The 15,882-nt window shown below is 48.4% G+C and overlaps 3 protein-coding genes across 6 annotated transcripts in view; 2 read left to right on the forward strand and 1 right to left on the reverse strand.

Moving 5' to 3' along the window:
- The window catches only part of ABAT (4-aminobutyrate aminotransferase), a 36,231-nt gene extending 33,062 nt beyond the window's left edge, over positions 1 to 3,169 (forward strand). The window contains exons 13-14 of the mRNA XM_004373428.1: positions 847 to 958; positions 3,048 to 3,169. Coding sequence (XP_004373485.1) covers positions 847 to 958; positions 3,048 to 3,169 — 234 coding nt within the window. The remainder of the gene's footprint in view (positions 1 to 846; positions 959 to 3,047) is intronic.
- A 7,320-nt stretch (positions 3,170 to 10,489) lies between these two features.
- Positions 10,490 to 13,055, reverse strand: TMEM186 (transmembrane protein 186). The gene is made up of 2 exons (XM_023728452.1): positions 13,037 to 13,055; positions 10,490 to 12,032 (listed from the first exon to the last, which is right to left on the reverse strand). The coding sequence occupies exons 1-2, from the start codon at positions 13,037 to 13,039 to the stop codon at positions 11,397 to 11,399; spliced, it is 639 nt and encodes a 212-aa protein (XP_023584220.1). The 5' UTR covers positions 13,040 to 13,055; the 3' UTR covers positions 10,490 to 11,396.
- A 212-nt stretch (positions 13,056 to 13,267) lies between these two features.
- PMM2 (phosphomannomutase 2) overlaps positions 13,268 to 15,882 on the forward strand; it is a 26,094-nt gene continuing 23,479 nt past the window's right edge. The window contains exon 1 of one of the 4 annotated variants that reach the window (XM_004373242.2): positions 13,268 to 13,367. In XM_004373242.2, coding sequence (XP_004373299.1) covers positions 13,275 to 13,367 — 93 coding nt within the window. In that variant the 5' untranslated portion in view covers positions 13,268 to 13,274. The other 3 variants (XM_023728455.1, XM_023728454.1, XM_023728457.1) reach the window with 3 other exon arrangements.

Here is a 15,882-nt window from a genome sequence, read left to right on the forward strand (position 1 = left end):
GCCCAGTTCCCAAACTCCGCTGGTCTTTGAAAACCAACTTTGACGTCCCTCCTTTGAGAAGCCTCCCCACACACGTCCCTGTCACCCTCGATGGTATGTTAATTACTCCCACCTCTGTACCACCTTGTACTTGTCCCTCTGTGGCAGCCCTGGCCAGTAGGAATAGAATGCGAACACATACACAATCTTCAGGGTTCTACTGGCCATCTTAAAAGTAAAATTAATTTTAATAATTTCCTTATCCCAATATATCCAGAATTTCAACACATAATTAATGTTAAAATAGTTAACGCAATATTTCACATTCTTTTTCTTATACTCTTACTGTTGTTGGGTGCCATCGAGTTGATTTCCGACTCATGGTGACCCCGTGTGACAGAGTAGAACTGCCCCATGGGATTTTCTAGGTCGTAATCTTTATGGGAGCAGATCACCAGGTCTTTCATTCATGGAGCTGCTGGGTGGGTTTGAACCGCTAACCTTTTGGTTCGCGGCAAAGTGCTTAACCGTTGTGCCCCTGGGGCTCCTTTTTCTTATGCTAAGTCTTCCAAATCCGGTGTGTATGTTACACTTACAGCACACCTCCATTTGGACCCAGTGTGACCACTTTTCAACAGGTGTGTGTGGCTCATGGCTACCTCACTGAACAGCTCAGCTCTCCATTATAACTGTTCGTCTTTGCTCTGTCCACCACACACCCCCCCCACACACAAATGTTACTCTGCTAAGCCTGGGTGGGGACTGCTGGGAGGTCAGAGGAGGGCACTGGAGGAACTCCCCCCATTGGACCCGACTAGACCACAGACGGCAGGTGTCGACCCTGGCTTTGCCCCACCTCCATTGCAGGCCCGGTACCCTCAGTTCATCAGCCGAGCGAGAGGACGAGGCACCTTCTGCTCCTTTGACACTCCAGATGAATCCATACGGAATAAACTCATTTTAATAGCCAGAAACAAAGGTAAGGGGCCAGAAGTGGGAGCCGAGCTTCCTCAAGTGCCCAGCATCACACAGCGTGCATGCTGGATATGGTTAAGTACAGGGGTCAGGTGGTCCGCGGGAGTGTTCTTTAGACCAGTGAGATCCCTTTATACATTCATTCATTCAACAAATACTCACGGGGAACATGCATGGGCCAGCACTAAGAGTCACGATGATGGACAAGACCACCAGGGTCCCTTCCTTCAAGGAGCTTACGGTCTAGCAGGAGGGGGTGATATTAAACACAGCATCTCATCCATAATCAATTGCAGTTATGGTTACGTCCTAGGGACGAGGAAACCGGGCTAAGAGGGTGACCAGCTGGGGAAACCGTTGAGACCAGAAAGTCAGGGAAGGCTTCCTTTCGGAAACAGCCTTTTACGTTCAGTTTGGAGGATGAATGGGGGTTGGCCAGGTGATGATGCGGGAAAGCATTTAGGGCAGGGAGGAGATGTGCAATGACCACAGGCAGCGCAGGGCTTATCATTGTCACTGTGTGCCATCAAGTCACCCTATGTGACAGAGCGGAACTGTCCCGTGGGATTTCCTAGGCTGTCAGCTTTATAGCAGCAGATCGCCAGGTCTTTTCTTCTGCAGAGTGGCTGCTGGGTTCAAACCACCAATCTTTCAGTTAGCAGCCAAGCACTTACCCACTGCACCACCAGGGCTTCTTACAGGGCTTATAAACCTGTTAACCACACCCATTGCTGTCAAGTCAATTCCAACTCATAGCGACCCTATAGTGACCCTATAGTACAGAGTAGAACTGCCCTATAGGGTTTCCAAGGCTGTAATCCTTAAATTTAATCCTTAAATCCTTAAAGGATCACCTGCTAACTGAAAGATCCGCGGTTTGAAACCACCAGCAGCTCCATAGGAGAAAGATGTGGCAGTCTGCTTCCTTGGAGATTTACAGCCTTGAAAACCCTATGGGGTTGCCATGACTCGACAGCAGTGGGTTTGGTTTTTTTAATCCTTAAGAAAGAAGACTGCCACATCTTTCTCCCACGGAGTGGCTCGTGGGTTTGAACACTGACCTTTAGGTTAGCAGCTGAGTGCTTAACCACTGCACCACCAGGGCTCCTTACAGGGCTTATATCTGAAAAACCCATTGCCATCAAGTTGATAGCGACTCATAGTAACCCTATAGGACAGAGCAGAACTGCCCCATAGGATTTCTAAGGAGCGGCTGGTGGATTTGAACTGCTGACTTTTGGTTAGCAGCTGAGCTCTTAACCACTGCGCCACCAGGGCTCCTACAGGGCTTATAGAGGTGTTGAAAATGGAAAGAATGGAGCGGGCTGAGGGAGGACAACAGACTGGCAGGGGAGGAAGCTGGAGGTGGGGAGGGGATGCTAGGCCCACCTCACCTGGCCTGGCGGACCAGCTTGCAGAGGCAGGACTTCCTCCTGAGAGCTGTGGGAAGTCACTGGAGTTTTAAACAGGAATAATGTCAGAGATCAGTGCCAAGCACAGTGTCGGGTCTTTTCTTGTGCCACCTTATGGAATCCTGACAGTGACCTGGAGGGCAGGGGCAATGAGCTGAACAACCTAGACAGGGACACCCAGCTAATAAATGGTGATGGTATCCTTTTAAATAAGCAGGATCTGCCCCTTGCCCGGGACAGCGCCGCATCTCATCCATGCTTCTGATTCGGCCCACGCTTTTGCAATGTATTTGTTTACTAGTTTTGTTTTCCCACCCCACCATGAATTCCTGGAAGGCAAGGACTTCCTCTCAGGATTCCTCTATCAGTAGACCTAGTTCCGGGGCAATAGAGCAGGATTTCAAGGTAGATAGGTGGAAAGGAACGTAGGCAGGAAGGTGGCTGGATGTGTGGGAGGGAGGGAGGGAGGGAGGGAATGGTGGATGAGATGAATGACGGGAGAGAGACAGGGATGGAGGATGGGTGGCTGGATGGAAGGAAAGAGAGACAGAAGCCTGAACGGATAGAATGATACGTGGATGGAGGAGTGGAACCACTAGCAGCGAACGTCCCTTCCAGCGCTCACCGCTGTGTGACTCCACGAGCCCAAGCTCCTAACCTGCCTCCCGCCTCGTCTTCCAGGTGTGGTGTTGGGGGGCTGTGGCAACAAATCCATCCGTTTCCGTCCTACCATGGTCTTCAGGGATCACCACGCGCATCTGTTCCTCAATATTTTCAGCGACATCTTAGCCGACTTCAAGTAAAGAAGCCATTTCCATTCCACTCTGAGAAAGCCCTGATCTCAACAGTTGTCAAATTGATTAGTTTGCCCAATTCATGTTTTCACTTAACGTATCAGAGGTGAACGCACAGACAGAAGGGTTATTTGTGGGGAGGGGATGTTGGTGGTGGTTTGCGAGGAGGGGAGGAGGGGAGGAGGGGAGGGCGGGGCTGGCTTTGACCTTCCTCCCTGCAGAGCCAATGGAGCACATTGGTTTAAGCCCAGACATTCGGCTTAAGCCCTGCTCAGTGTCTTCTGTGGAGGGCTGTCGGGGCCCTGTCCATATTTCTGCCCACCTCTGACCCCAGGTTTCTTTGGAAGCCAGTCAAGGGGATTGGACCTGCTCCTGGGACTGGTGGCCAGGACTCCTGGGTTCCGGTCCATCTCAAATGCCATATTCTGTGATCAAGGATGCTGGCTTCCCCTCTGCCCTATGCAAACAATCACAATCTCACCTTTTCACCCCATCTCTGGAGCTCTGAGCACATCCCATGCACAGTCGAGAGAGACAGAAAAGACCGTGTGACAGCAGTAACACGGGGACACTGGGACCGAGCCTAGGGGTTTGGGAAGGGCTGCCATCTTGGTGCATCTGGAGATTGCTCTAAACTGTGACTGTCCTTGGCGTCCTTTGCCCTTGGAGGATCTCTGAGTGGCATCTCCCAGGGTTCTTAATCACCGTCCCCTATCCCCAGACTCTCACCTGCTTGTCCTCACTGCTAAGTGTCAGCCTAGACCATGGAAGGAAAGCTGCAGCCTGAGCACCAGGGGACATGCGTGAGCCAAAGGGTCAGGCTCACGTGCCTGTTGCTTTGGGAGGGTAAGCCAGGGCCTGGGGCAGCAGCCACGCCATCCTGCCTCCAGTGGCATCCCGGGGCTGGTTTTTGACCCTTCAACCTGGGAGGCTCTTTCTCCAGCTTTTGCTTGCCCACCGTTGCTCAGCTTCTGGGGAGCCCTGTGGACAGCTTTGCTGTTCCATCAGAAGAGTCCGTTGCTGGGCTAGATTTCTTTTTAAGCTTCAAGAGTGAAAGGCACTACGGCCCCATGCATGGTTCAGGGTAGCTTTCTTGTACTTGCCAAACGAAATGAGAGCTTTTCCTGAGTTGAGTGTGCAGATTACAGGCAGACAAAACTTAAATGCTGAACTGGGCTGTGGCTGAGGCTAAAGTATCTCTGCTGGAGGCGAGACGTCCTTGGAACTGATTTGACCTCAAATCCTCCTTCTAAACAGTTCTAGAGCGATGAAGTTTTGTTTAGTGAGTAGCCTAAGAGAGTCTGGTTTTATTCTCTGTCCAAAAGGGAGCACTTCAATCCTGCTGCCTTGGCTGACCATCATGGCAGACGAGCCTATCAAGGCTCCTGATTCAGCACTTGGACTTTTTAATAACTAATCATCCAAAGATCTCCAAGTATTTTATTTTTAGCTTCCACTCTTCAATGGATTTTGTCATTGACCTATTTTTGTTAAGGAATGAAAGGCACTCACGTGTTTAACAAACTTGGATAGATCTATGAATTCCGGTTCACACTGCATTCTGCCGTCAGTGCAAATCCGTTGCTTTTAATGAGTTCTGCTATGTCCAAAAGCAGCCCTGCTGGTGCAGTGGTTAAGAGCTCCGCTGCTAATCAAAAAGGTCGGCAGTTCGAATCCACCAGCCACTCCTTGGAAACCCTATAGGGCAGTTCTACTCTGTCCTATAGGGTCACTATGAGACGGAATCAGCTCGACGGCAACAGGGGGCCATGTCCAAGGCTGTTTGCACTGCCATTGAATGGAGATGTCTGCCTCCCTCTCTCTGCAAGTTTGCACACATTTGTATATTCATTCAGTCTTTCAGTCATCAAACTTTGATTAAATACCTGCTCCATCCCAGGCCCTGTGCTAAGCAGTAGGGATGCAAAGATAAAAAAAAAAAATATAGTCCCTGCTATATATATCAAGGGACTCATCTCCCACTAGGGACAACAGACTCTTAAACCAGTAAGTAAAGCAGAGTGGCAAGTGCTAAAACAGAGGTATATGTAACTGCTAAAACAGAAGTATATGCAAGGAGCATCAGGAAATCAGAGGAGGCTTTAGGGAGGAAGTGATGTTTGGGCAGGGTTTTGCAGAATGGGCAGGAGTTCACCAAACAGACAAGGCAAGGAAGACTGTTGCTGAAAGGGGACAGCAGCCAGATTCCACAGGCAATATCCCAAGGTTCAAGGTCTTATTAACAGACAAACAAAATGCAAACCCAACCATAATTCATTCACTGGCTTAAGTATTCTTTCTCTGAGAACTTTAGCACTGGGTGCAAACCTTTAGTAAGGTTCTTGGAGTCTCAAAGGGTTTTTAAGCCAGGGCACAACCAGAGACGTCTTAGGTGGAGAGAGTGGCTCCAGTATCTTGTTCTCTCCTCACTGGGCATTGACTGAGGAATGAAATCATTTTATCTGGAAAGCCATTTCCAGACTCACTGTTCACTCCTTACCCAGAGAAGTTACTTCTCGTGAAAATTGTTAAGCCATTTATCAACAAGTTCTTACTGACTGAGGACATAATGAGTCCCTGAGACATCCTCTTTTGGGAGTAGGGGTAGAGTGGAAGGAATTCAAGGGAAAGGATTCTGTGCAGAGCTCAAGATGTAGAAACTTGGAAGAGGCTAGTGCGAACACAAGGAGCACAGGGGAGAGGCCGCCGTCTAGGGCAGAGCCTGAAGAAGAGCCTCTGTGGCCAACGGTCTGGAAATGACCCCATCATACGTCAGTGCCATCAATTTCAGTAAACGTCTCTAGCAAGTCTTGTCACTTTTACAGAAAACAAGGTCCAGTAATCGCAAGTCTTAGTACATCCTCACTTTTATTAAAAATGGATGTTTTTTTATAATTTTTACTGACACTCAGTAACCATGCAAAATTGTGTACAACATTAATATATCTATATGTCTAGACCTAACTATATATATATATATATGTATATACATATATATATACGTATCAGCTCATGGTAGCAAACCATAGCTAGGGAGCATCACCAACTCACGCATACGAAGTGATCTTGTTTACAGTATTCTGTTGACAGTGCCAATAAATGATGAAGAAATTAACCACTTGTCACAATGTAACTGATGACCATACGCACAATTCCGTGAATTAAATCCGTTTCCTGTGTTCATCAGTATTCTTAAAATAAAAAAAATATATTTATAATGGAAACATTAGAGTGAATGTGGCCTTTTTGGGGTCGGAAAATTGTTTGTTCAATAATTCTTTGACAAGTATTTGTTAAGCACCTATGAACTGACACAGTGGCTGCAACAATGGGCTCGAACACAGCAGTGACTGTGAGGATAGCGCAGGACCAGGCAGCATTTCATTCTGTTGTACATGGGGTTGCTGTGAGTCCGAACAGACTCGATGACATCTAACAACAACCATATATAGCTCTTGGACTCCTTGGGTAGTGCAAATGGCCAATGGGCTCAGCCGCTAACTGAAAGGTTGGAGGTTTGAGTCTACCCAGAAGTGCCTCAGAAGAAAGGCCTGGCAGTCTGCTTCCTAAAAAACAAACCATTAAAAACCCTATGGAGCACAGCTGTCCTGTGGTTTTTTGTTTTGAAATATGTTAGTTTCTCTCACTACTTCACATATAGCTGAGTGTGTCCCACATGTTGCTGTAAAAAACAAAAAATTAGCATAGCGATGCTTATGAAAATACCCCGGGGTGGGGGGGCTGGCAAACAAACTTAGACGGCAGCGTTATTTGTGTAAATATATGGTAGTTCTAAATAACACTGTATTTCTTTCAGGGTTAAGTTCCCATTTGTAAATATTAAGTCTACTTCCTAACACCAGTTCAAGCCCACACGAATCCTGGAGTATGTTTCAGTGGTCTATCAGTAAAACGAATGTTTTGTCTCTAGAGTCAGTATAAACGTGGCCAGATGGGATCAGCCCTGCCTGATTAACTCTAATCAGTTAAGATATTATAGGCGAATGCCACAGGATCAAAACAAGGCCGTAAAAGTTGGACTCTGCCTGGGGTTCAAAGGGGTCCTGGGACTTTCCACTTGGGGACCTGCAGGTTCTGAAGTCATAAAGCAGCAACAGAAGGAAAGTTCCCAGCATCAGCCACTTGTTAAATTCATCCCAGGCTGTCCGCACAAGCAGCTGGGCCCATAAAATCTGATCTGGGGAGTGCCTTAAGCATGGTTATTAACTGATGCAGGGTGGGGACATCTGGCCTATGACAAGGTAAAAGTCTCATTTTTGGTAACTTGTGTAGTAAGACCAACAGCTACCATTCGGGCTGTGCTTTCCGTGTGCCATGCACTGTACCCTGCGAGCAGACCTCACCACGGTCCGGATGACCATTACATGGAAACAGATAGACCACAGGCCATGTCAACCTCCTGTGTCCAAACCGCACAGCCACGGTGTGGGGAGTCCCTGGCTGGTACAGTTCATGTGCTTGGCTGCTAACTGAAAGGTCGGAGGTTCAAATCCACTCAGAGGTGCCTTTGAAGAAAGGCCTGGCAATCTACTCCTGAAAAATCAGCCATTGAAATCCCTGTGGAGCACAGGTCTACTCTGACACACATGGGGTCACCATGAGTTGGGGTTGACTCTACGGCCTCTGGTTTACAGGGTAGGGAGTGGCCCCAAATTCAGGCTTTTCTCAGCAGAAAGGAAGGAAAGCCGTTCTACAAAGGGCAAATATCATGGCTGCTTTCAATGCCTAAATGTTTCCTACTATCTACCCAGCATCTGGGTCCAGAATTGGAGTTCATGGTTGAGAAAATTTCTCTTTGCCCAGAAAACTGGCATGGTGAGGAAGGGCATTTGTTTTTCATTTGTTAAGATGAATGACATGTTGATTATGAAAACTTTTAACAGTACTAAAAACCAAAAAAAACCACTGCCATGAAGTAGATTCCGACTCATAGTGACCCTACAGGACAGAGTAGAACTGCCCCTTAAGGTTTCCAAGGCTTTAAGTCTTTACGGAAGCAGACTGCCACGTCTTTCTCCCATGGAGCAGCTGGTGGGTTCAAACCGCCAGCCTTTCGGTTAGCAGCCAAGCACTTAACCACCGTGCCACCAGGGCTCCCTTTTCAACAATACTAGGTTATAAAGTGGAAAGTAGAAGTCTTTATCTCATCCTGGGTGGGCCCCCTTCATCCTCAATCCTCTCCCCAAAGGCAACCACTGTTAACAGTTTGGAATGCTTGGTTGTTTTTTTTTTTTTAAACACAAGATCACACTGCATTGTTCCATGGTTTGCTTTTTTCACTTAACACCGACCCATGGTCATCTTTCCGTATCAGCAGATGTAGTTCAACATCATTCTTTTAAAAGGGCCACATAGATCACATAGTATGGGGACGCCATCATTCATTTAGCTGTGTCCCCTGCTAATGAAAACCTACCGATTTCCACTCGGGATTTTGTGTGCGTCCCATGTTTCGGTTTTGGTTTCGTGTATGTTTGGTTTGTTTTGTTGCTATTAGAAACACTTCTGCGAACACGCTCATATACCTGAGTTTTTCTACTAATTGCTTTGGAATTGTTGTTAAGGGGGGAATTGCCAATATATCCACCACCCAAATCTAAAGACTTCTGTTTTCTGAGAAAGCCGCTTTATAGCCCATCCCGGCTTTGGGGAAGGGTAAATCCCCTTTGAGTGATTCTCCATACCTGGACTGCCTTGGAATTATCGAAGAAGCATAACACACACATGACCTGGTTCTACCAGAATCTACAAAGGTTGAGCAAGGCGACTTTCACTGTTTTTGCTGCTGTTGATTTAGGTTGTTTTGAGCAGGGACCAGGCACGGCCCTGAAGGTGCCCTGCAGAAGCCCTGACCACTTCCCTTCAGCACGTGGAGATGTGTGATTTTAGCTCGGGACTAAATGGACACGATGATGCATTTGCTCTGTGTGCCCTCTGCTGGCACCATGTGAGCAGACCACGCGTCGAAGTGGAGGCTCCGTTCTGCCAGGGCTGGTGAGAATCAGGGCTCTTACCTAGTGCAAATCCCTCGCAGGCTCAAAAGTAGTGATGCCTTAGGTCGGCCACTGTCAACCCTGCGTGCACATTAGCACCACCTGGGGAACCTTCACACAGCAACGCCTGCGCCTGGGTGATTTTAAAAAAGCTCTCCAGGGGATTCTGCACAGGGAGCCAAGGCTGAGACCCATTTGCTTTTTACTCTTATTATTATTATTGTGGCAAAATATATATAACATAGTTTGCAGTGATGAAAAACTTGTGGAAACAGACAGTGGTAACTGTAGCGCACGGTGAATGAGATTCATGTCACGGCATCGTACACTGAAAAAGGGTTAAAATGGCAAACTGTCTGTTACACATTTTACCACAATAAAATTTTTAAATATATATATATATTTCTTTTTTTCAATACAATTGAAGAATCACTACATGCGAGGAGCGTATCAATGCCCCCACATACACAGCCCCTCCATGTAGGAAAACCCGGGTGTTGGGGAGTGCACAGTGTCTCTGAACATCCTAGGACACCCATCACACTCCCCAGCCCACCTTGCTCCTGTTGACAGGAATTCACAGCCGGCAGGAATTTAACGGCTGAAACAAATCAGTAAGGCTGTGCGCTTCATTTGCATCTTTCACTGACGTGAATGAAAATGACAAGAAAGGTAGTGCTCCCTTTTCTTAAAAACTCCCAAACTTTCTTCCCCTGCTCTCTCTCCTTCTCCAGCCTTCAAGAGCTTCCTACAGTGATTAGGATAAAACCAGCATCCTCCCCGGTCCTGCCTTCCCCTCCCTCCCTCCACTCCCACCAAAGAGGCCGCCTCCTTTCCTCCTTAGCAAACAAACGCTCCTGCTCTTCCCCAGCTTAGAACCTCACACTCCCTTTTCCTTCGGCCTGAAACAAGCTGTGTCTGCCTCCTACCACACTCAGGTCTCCCACTTAAATGTCCCTTCCCCAGGGCCCCTCCTGCTCGTCTCCCTCAGACCATCCCGCTCTTCTTTCACTGTACTTGCCAACACTTGTAATTCCATGTTTACTTGTCTAACGGAGTACTTGGGTGGCGCAAACGGTTAACGCACTTGGCTGCTGAAAGGTTGGAGGTTCGCATCCACCCAGAGGCGCCTCGGAAGAAAGGCCTGGTGATCCGCTTCCAAAAAAATCAGCCATTGAAAACCCCGTGAAGCACAATTCTACTCTGACAGACCCGGGGTTGCCATGAGTCCGAGTTGGAAACTGGTTACTGGTTTATTAACTGGCTTTTGTTTATAAAATAACGCCCAGCACATCAGCATCTAGTTCATTGGTCTTTATTACACGGCAAAACCTTCGGAATGTGGGAGCCTCAGACCTCTGGGTGGTGAACAAAATCCCACGGGGCTGCTGTGCTTGCTTGGATGTCACCCCTGCCAGTCAGTGTGCAGTTACCAGCCTGCCGGGAAGATGTGGCCCATCCTAGGCTTCCTACCAGTTCCTTCTGCTGCTGGGAACGCTGGGCACACGAGGGGGAAGAGCACGGGGCTTGGGAAATCCCCCGATCACCCGGCGGCCTTTCACAGGGCCCTAACCTCTCATGTAATGCTCAACGTTTGCTCAGGGCTGTTGAGTCTACAAAGCACTTTGACACTGTTTATTCTCCCGCCCAGCTCACGAGACAGGCAGGACTCCTCATTTTACAGATGTGAAAACCAAGGTTCAGAGGACCCAAGTCTTTGATTCCAAATCCTTGCTCCCTGGCCACACCGTTCTGCCTTCTGATTCCACAGCAGTGCACTGCTTGGGGGAACGTGAAACAGCTTCCTCCAAGAACCAGCTCTTACCAGAAGCTTCTGGCCATTATCCGACTGAATGTCATACACAAGTGCAGTGAGAATTTGCACACAGGGCCTTTTTACTAAACCTGGTTACTAGCTTTTGCCTCATGAATTTCTTCATCCCATAACACAAGTTCCTGCGTTGCTGTTATTATGTCCCATCGAGTCGATTTCGAGTCATGGCAACTCTAAGGCCGGTGATCTGCTTCTGAAAGGTCACAGCCTTGAACACCCTATGGAGCACAGTTCTATTCTGCACACATGGGGTCGCCATAATGTTCCTAGGAGCCCTGGCAAAGTCTCCAGCTGCCTACTCCTCTTCTTCAGCCTCGCCTGACCCTCAGCCTTCCTGTTAAGAGATCCAGGCAGCCCAGGGCTACCTGGAAACCCAGCTCCTAGTAGTTTACTTGGGCACGTCCAGCATCCCAAACACCCGGGTGAATCGTTCTCTGTCCAGAATGCGTCCATAGCGCAGAGTAAGGTAGAAAGTCTGCTTCCCACTGTACTGCTGGATACGGATGAACACCTCCTGGGGCCGGTCCCTGGTTTCCGTGAGAGGGATCACATCAGCCACGGGGCAGTAGGTGTCCTGTCGCCAGCCCCAGAAGGTCAGGTGGGCCACCTGCAGCATGGTGCCCAACTCATTAACGTACAGGATGCCCACCAGCCTCCGGAAGAAATGGCTCATCCAGCACAGCATGGCAAAGGCGAAGCCAGCTACCCCGCCCATGAGGCACAGGGAGTTGAGAGTCATGAGGCCCTGGGAGTACCAGTAGAAGCCTGGCGGCAGGGCCACCACTGTCAGGGCCGTCTGCGCCACCTTCAGCCGAGACAGGAACCCAAAGGCTCTGATGGCGTCAAACCGGTAGACCATCTGGAATTTCTCTGTCTCTGTGCCTGATGGCGTCTCCTTCATGGTGGGTGGCCTGCTTGCCACCCACCTGCTGGGATCCTGCTCACTGCAGCACCACAGCCCATGGCGCGGCCTCCCCCAGGCAGCCGGCCCCCGCCACCGGGGCACAGCTCGGAGGAGGGCAGCCTGGAAGAGAGATGGGAAACCGTTTCTATCATGGAACTCAACCATGCTAATCACAAAACAAACAAACAAAGCAGGTCCCATGGAGGCTCCCAACAATTGTGGGAGGTCGCCAGGATCACCAGCGACAGAGGGAAAGTTAAAGCCAGATCTTCACGACAACTATGAGATAGGTGCCATTACTTCCACTTTACCACTGAGGAAACTAAGGCCAGAGAGGGTAAGAAATTTGCCCAAGGACACACAGTGAGTGTGACTGGGAGGGAGTCTGACCCTTAAACTGTTCCAAGTAGGTACAGAAAAGAAGGTCCAGCATTCATTCATTCAACAAATACCCAGAGAGAGCCAACTCAGGGCTGGGCATTGGATCCACAACTCTGTGCGAACATTTCCCCAAGCAGGAAACTAAGCAATCAGTGTCTTAGTGGGGGACTAGAAAAAAATCCGCGAGATAGCTATCACTTTATCTGTCAGGTTTGAGTTAGCTTGGGTGCTGGACGGAACTGCTGTTTTCTCTTAGCCTAGTTCGGGGAAGGGCAAAGAGCAAAGGAGGGAGAGGGAGGCCCCAACACGCAGCACAAAGACTGCATTAGGTGCACAGTTCTACAGCCTTGTGCCGTGGAAAGAGCTCTGGGCTTTGGAACCAGATCCGGGTTTCAATCCTGGCCCCAGTGGTCACTAGCTGTGTATCCTTGGGCAAGTTACTCAACCTCTCTGAGCCTCAGTTTCATTTTTCAAAATGGGGAGTCAGAGCATACTGAATGAGACTATGGTTTTAAAACCCTCAACAGTGTGTGATGCACGGTGAACGCTCAGTTTTAGCTATCCCATTCAGTGGTCCACGTGACTTCAGGACACAGGGAACAGCAAAGCGTAACCCATGCCGGAGCTTCCTCCCGCGGACTCTCAGACTCAGAAACCCAAGCGCCCTGCATGCCTGCCCCAAACCCTGACACCGACCCCGAAAGCGTGACACCTCCCTAAATTCCCACCACCCGCCTTCTTACCATAGCCCCACAACCCGCTGCCGGAAGTGAATCCTGCCTGCCCCAGGAACCTCTAAGAGCGCATGCTCATACTACGGAAACGTGTAAGGTTGTGTTGCATTCTGGGAGTTGTGGTTCAGAGCCAGTGGCTGATGCGAGTCTCAGGTATCGTGGGAGCCGATTCTCCCCGTCCCGGCGTGCCCTGCGGCGCGGGTGCCGAACCCGGAAGTTCCGGCCAAGTTCCGGGTGCCAACGAGTCATGTCAGGTGCCGACGGAACAGGACAGATGGCGGCTGCTGATACAGCACTGTGCCTCTTCGATGTGGACGGGACTCTGACGGCCCCGCGTCAGGTAGGCGGTACCCATCGGGCTGGCGGCAGCCGGTGCGGGGCCCCCTGATGCGTTCTGACTGGACTAACGACCGCCCTGGGTGGGCACCGAGGGCGGCTAAGGACCACTCAAAGTCGGTTAATGACTGCCTACTTTTCCTGGGGTGCTGAACTGTGTTTTGGGTGCCTGGAAAGATGCGAAGTAAGCCCTAACCAGCTCTGCAAGACCTCAGGGTGCTCGAAGAGATAGGACGGGACCGAAAAACCCTTCAGGGTAGAAAGCTTGCACTGGGTTGGGAAGTGCAGTTCTGGACTTTCGTCGCCAGCCCTGGGTACTGATGGCTTGGAAACCCTGTGGAGCAGTTCTTCTCTGCCCTATAGGGTCGCTATGAGTTGGAATCGACTCGACAGCAACGGGTTTGGTTTGGTTTTCGTTTTCAGGCCCTCTTACCAATTATGCACTCTCCTCCTGTCACCCACGAGCTGTGTCATGTAGCCTGATCTTAAGAATATAGGTTTCTGGGTTAAACAGACCTACCTGAGTCTCGGCTTCACTTTTTTGACAGCTGTGTGGCCTTGAGCAAGTCACTTAACCTCTCTGAGCCTGAGCATCTGCCCCTTTAAATGGGCATATTACCTATTCCATATGGTGTTTGCAAAGATGTTGATCTTAGCTGAAACCTGTCGTTGCCTGTAAAAGCAAAATCCGGGAGTGGGAAGCAAGTTTCCAAGGACCTCTTTTGGCTGTGAGATCCAGTGATCTCCCACTTGTGGGCTGTTAAAAATCCATAATTGTTTGGAATCGGAAATTCCTGTTTTTGTAAAGGGCCGAATAGTAAATTTTCGTCTTTGTGGAGCATATAATCTGTAGTAACTACTAAACTCTGCAAAAGCAGCCATAGACCATATGTAAATGAACGGGCATGGCCCATGTTCCAGTAAAACTTTATTGACAGAAACAAACAGCTGCTCACTTTGGCTGGTGGACTGTAGTTTGTCAACCCCTGGTCTAGGGTTTACGTTTCCAAGACTTGCACTAATCATTGGACCCTTTCAACCCTCCTTCCTCTCTCTTCCACCCCAGGAAGAATAGTTGTTACTCCCTCTTTACACATAAGGAAACTGAGACCTAGTGAAGCAATGACTTTCTCAGTTTCATAGCAGACCTGGTCCATCCCTGGGCCTCAGGGTATTGTTATTTGCCACTTTTGCCATTTCCTGCCACCATGTTAAGGTGGAAGCTGTTTCAGTTTCCGAGTATGCAGTTCAGGAAATGCTCTGGATTCCCAGAAAATTAGAATAACTAAGTATAGTGGTTAAGTGCTATGGCTGCTAACCAAAAGGTCGGCAGTTCACATCCACCAGCTGCTCCTTGGAAACTATGGGGCAGTTCTCCTCTGTCGTACAGGGTCACTGTGAGTCAGAATCGACTTGACGGCAATGGGTTTTTTTCAGTATAAAGTATGAAATAGCAAAGAAACCGGGATAGGTAACCTACAGTGTATTCTCTTAAAACATTTGAAACATGATATTCTTTGCAGTAAACGTAAATTATTTTTACACTCAAAAAACTATCGATAATTTAAAGGAGAATTATTTCTATGTTGGGTGCTGTAGGTAAAAATATATATATATTTTAGTAAAAGAGCTATTCATTATACAACCTTTCTCTTCCTCATTATATGCATTCACAAACACTGGTAAGTACAATAAAATCCAGAAGCAGAAGAATGGGTTGTCTTATCTTGCAGTTGCTGAAACAAGGAACGACCTAAAAAGGTAAAAGCTAATTAGAATGGACTTCCGGGCTTTGCACATGTCGCTGTTCTAGTAGAATTTTGTTGTGCTGTGTACTTTGCTAAAAAATGCTGTTCCATATAAAGACGGTATTTACGATAGCCTGCAAAAAGAAGGGAGACATAAACCTAGGTGAATTGGTTTTCCAACTTTCCATTATGAAAAATTTCAAATGTACATGATCGTTGAAAGAGTAGTACACAGAACACCCATATCTCCATCGCTTAGATTCAACAGTGGTTGACAGTTTGTCATATTAACTTTATTTCTGTCTCTCTCTTTTTTTTTCTTAGTTATCCTTTGCCAAGCCCTAGTGGCGCAGTGGTTAAGAGTTCGGCTGCTAACCAAAAGGGTGGCAGTTCGAATCTACCAGCCGCTCCTTGGAAACCCTATGGGGTATTTCTACTCTGTCCTGTAGGGTAGCTATGAGTCGGAATCGACTGGATGGCAACGGGTTTGGTTTCATTTTGGTTTGCTGAGCCACCTTCTAAGCTGCTGTCTTTGTAGAACGTTGCCCTTACATCCTTTAGCATTCATCTCTTCAGAGCAAGGACATCCTGTTTCATAACCACAGTATCATCATTATACCTAAGAAAATATCACCAATTCACTAATGTTATTTAATACCCTAGCCCAGGGCTCAGCAAACTTTTTTCTGTAAAAGGCCAGATAGTAAATATTTGAGACCGTAGGCCATATAGTCTCTGTCACAACTGCTCATTCCAGGGCTGACTGCATTC

Source organism: Trichechus manatus, unplaced genomic scaffold (assembly GCF_000243295.1).
Source record: "Trichechus manatus latirostris isolate Lorelei unplaced genomic scaffold, TriManLat1.0 scaffold00024, whole genome shotgun sequence".
NCBI classification, from domain to species: domain Eukaryota; kingdom Metazoa; phylum Chordata; class Mammalia; order Sirenia; family Trichechidae; genus Trichechus; species Trichechus manatus.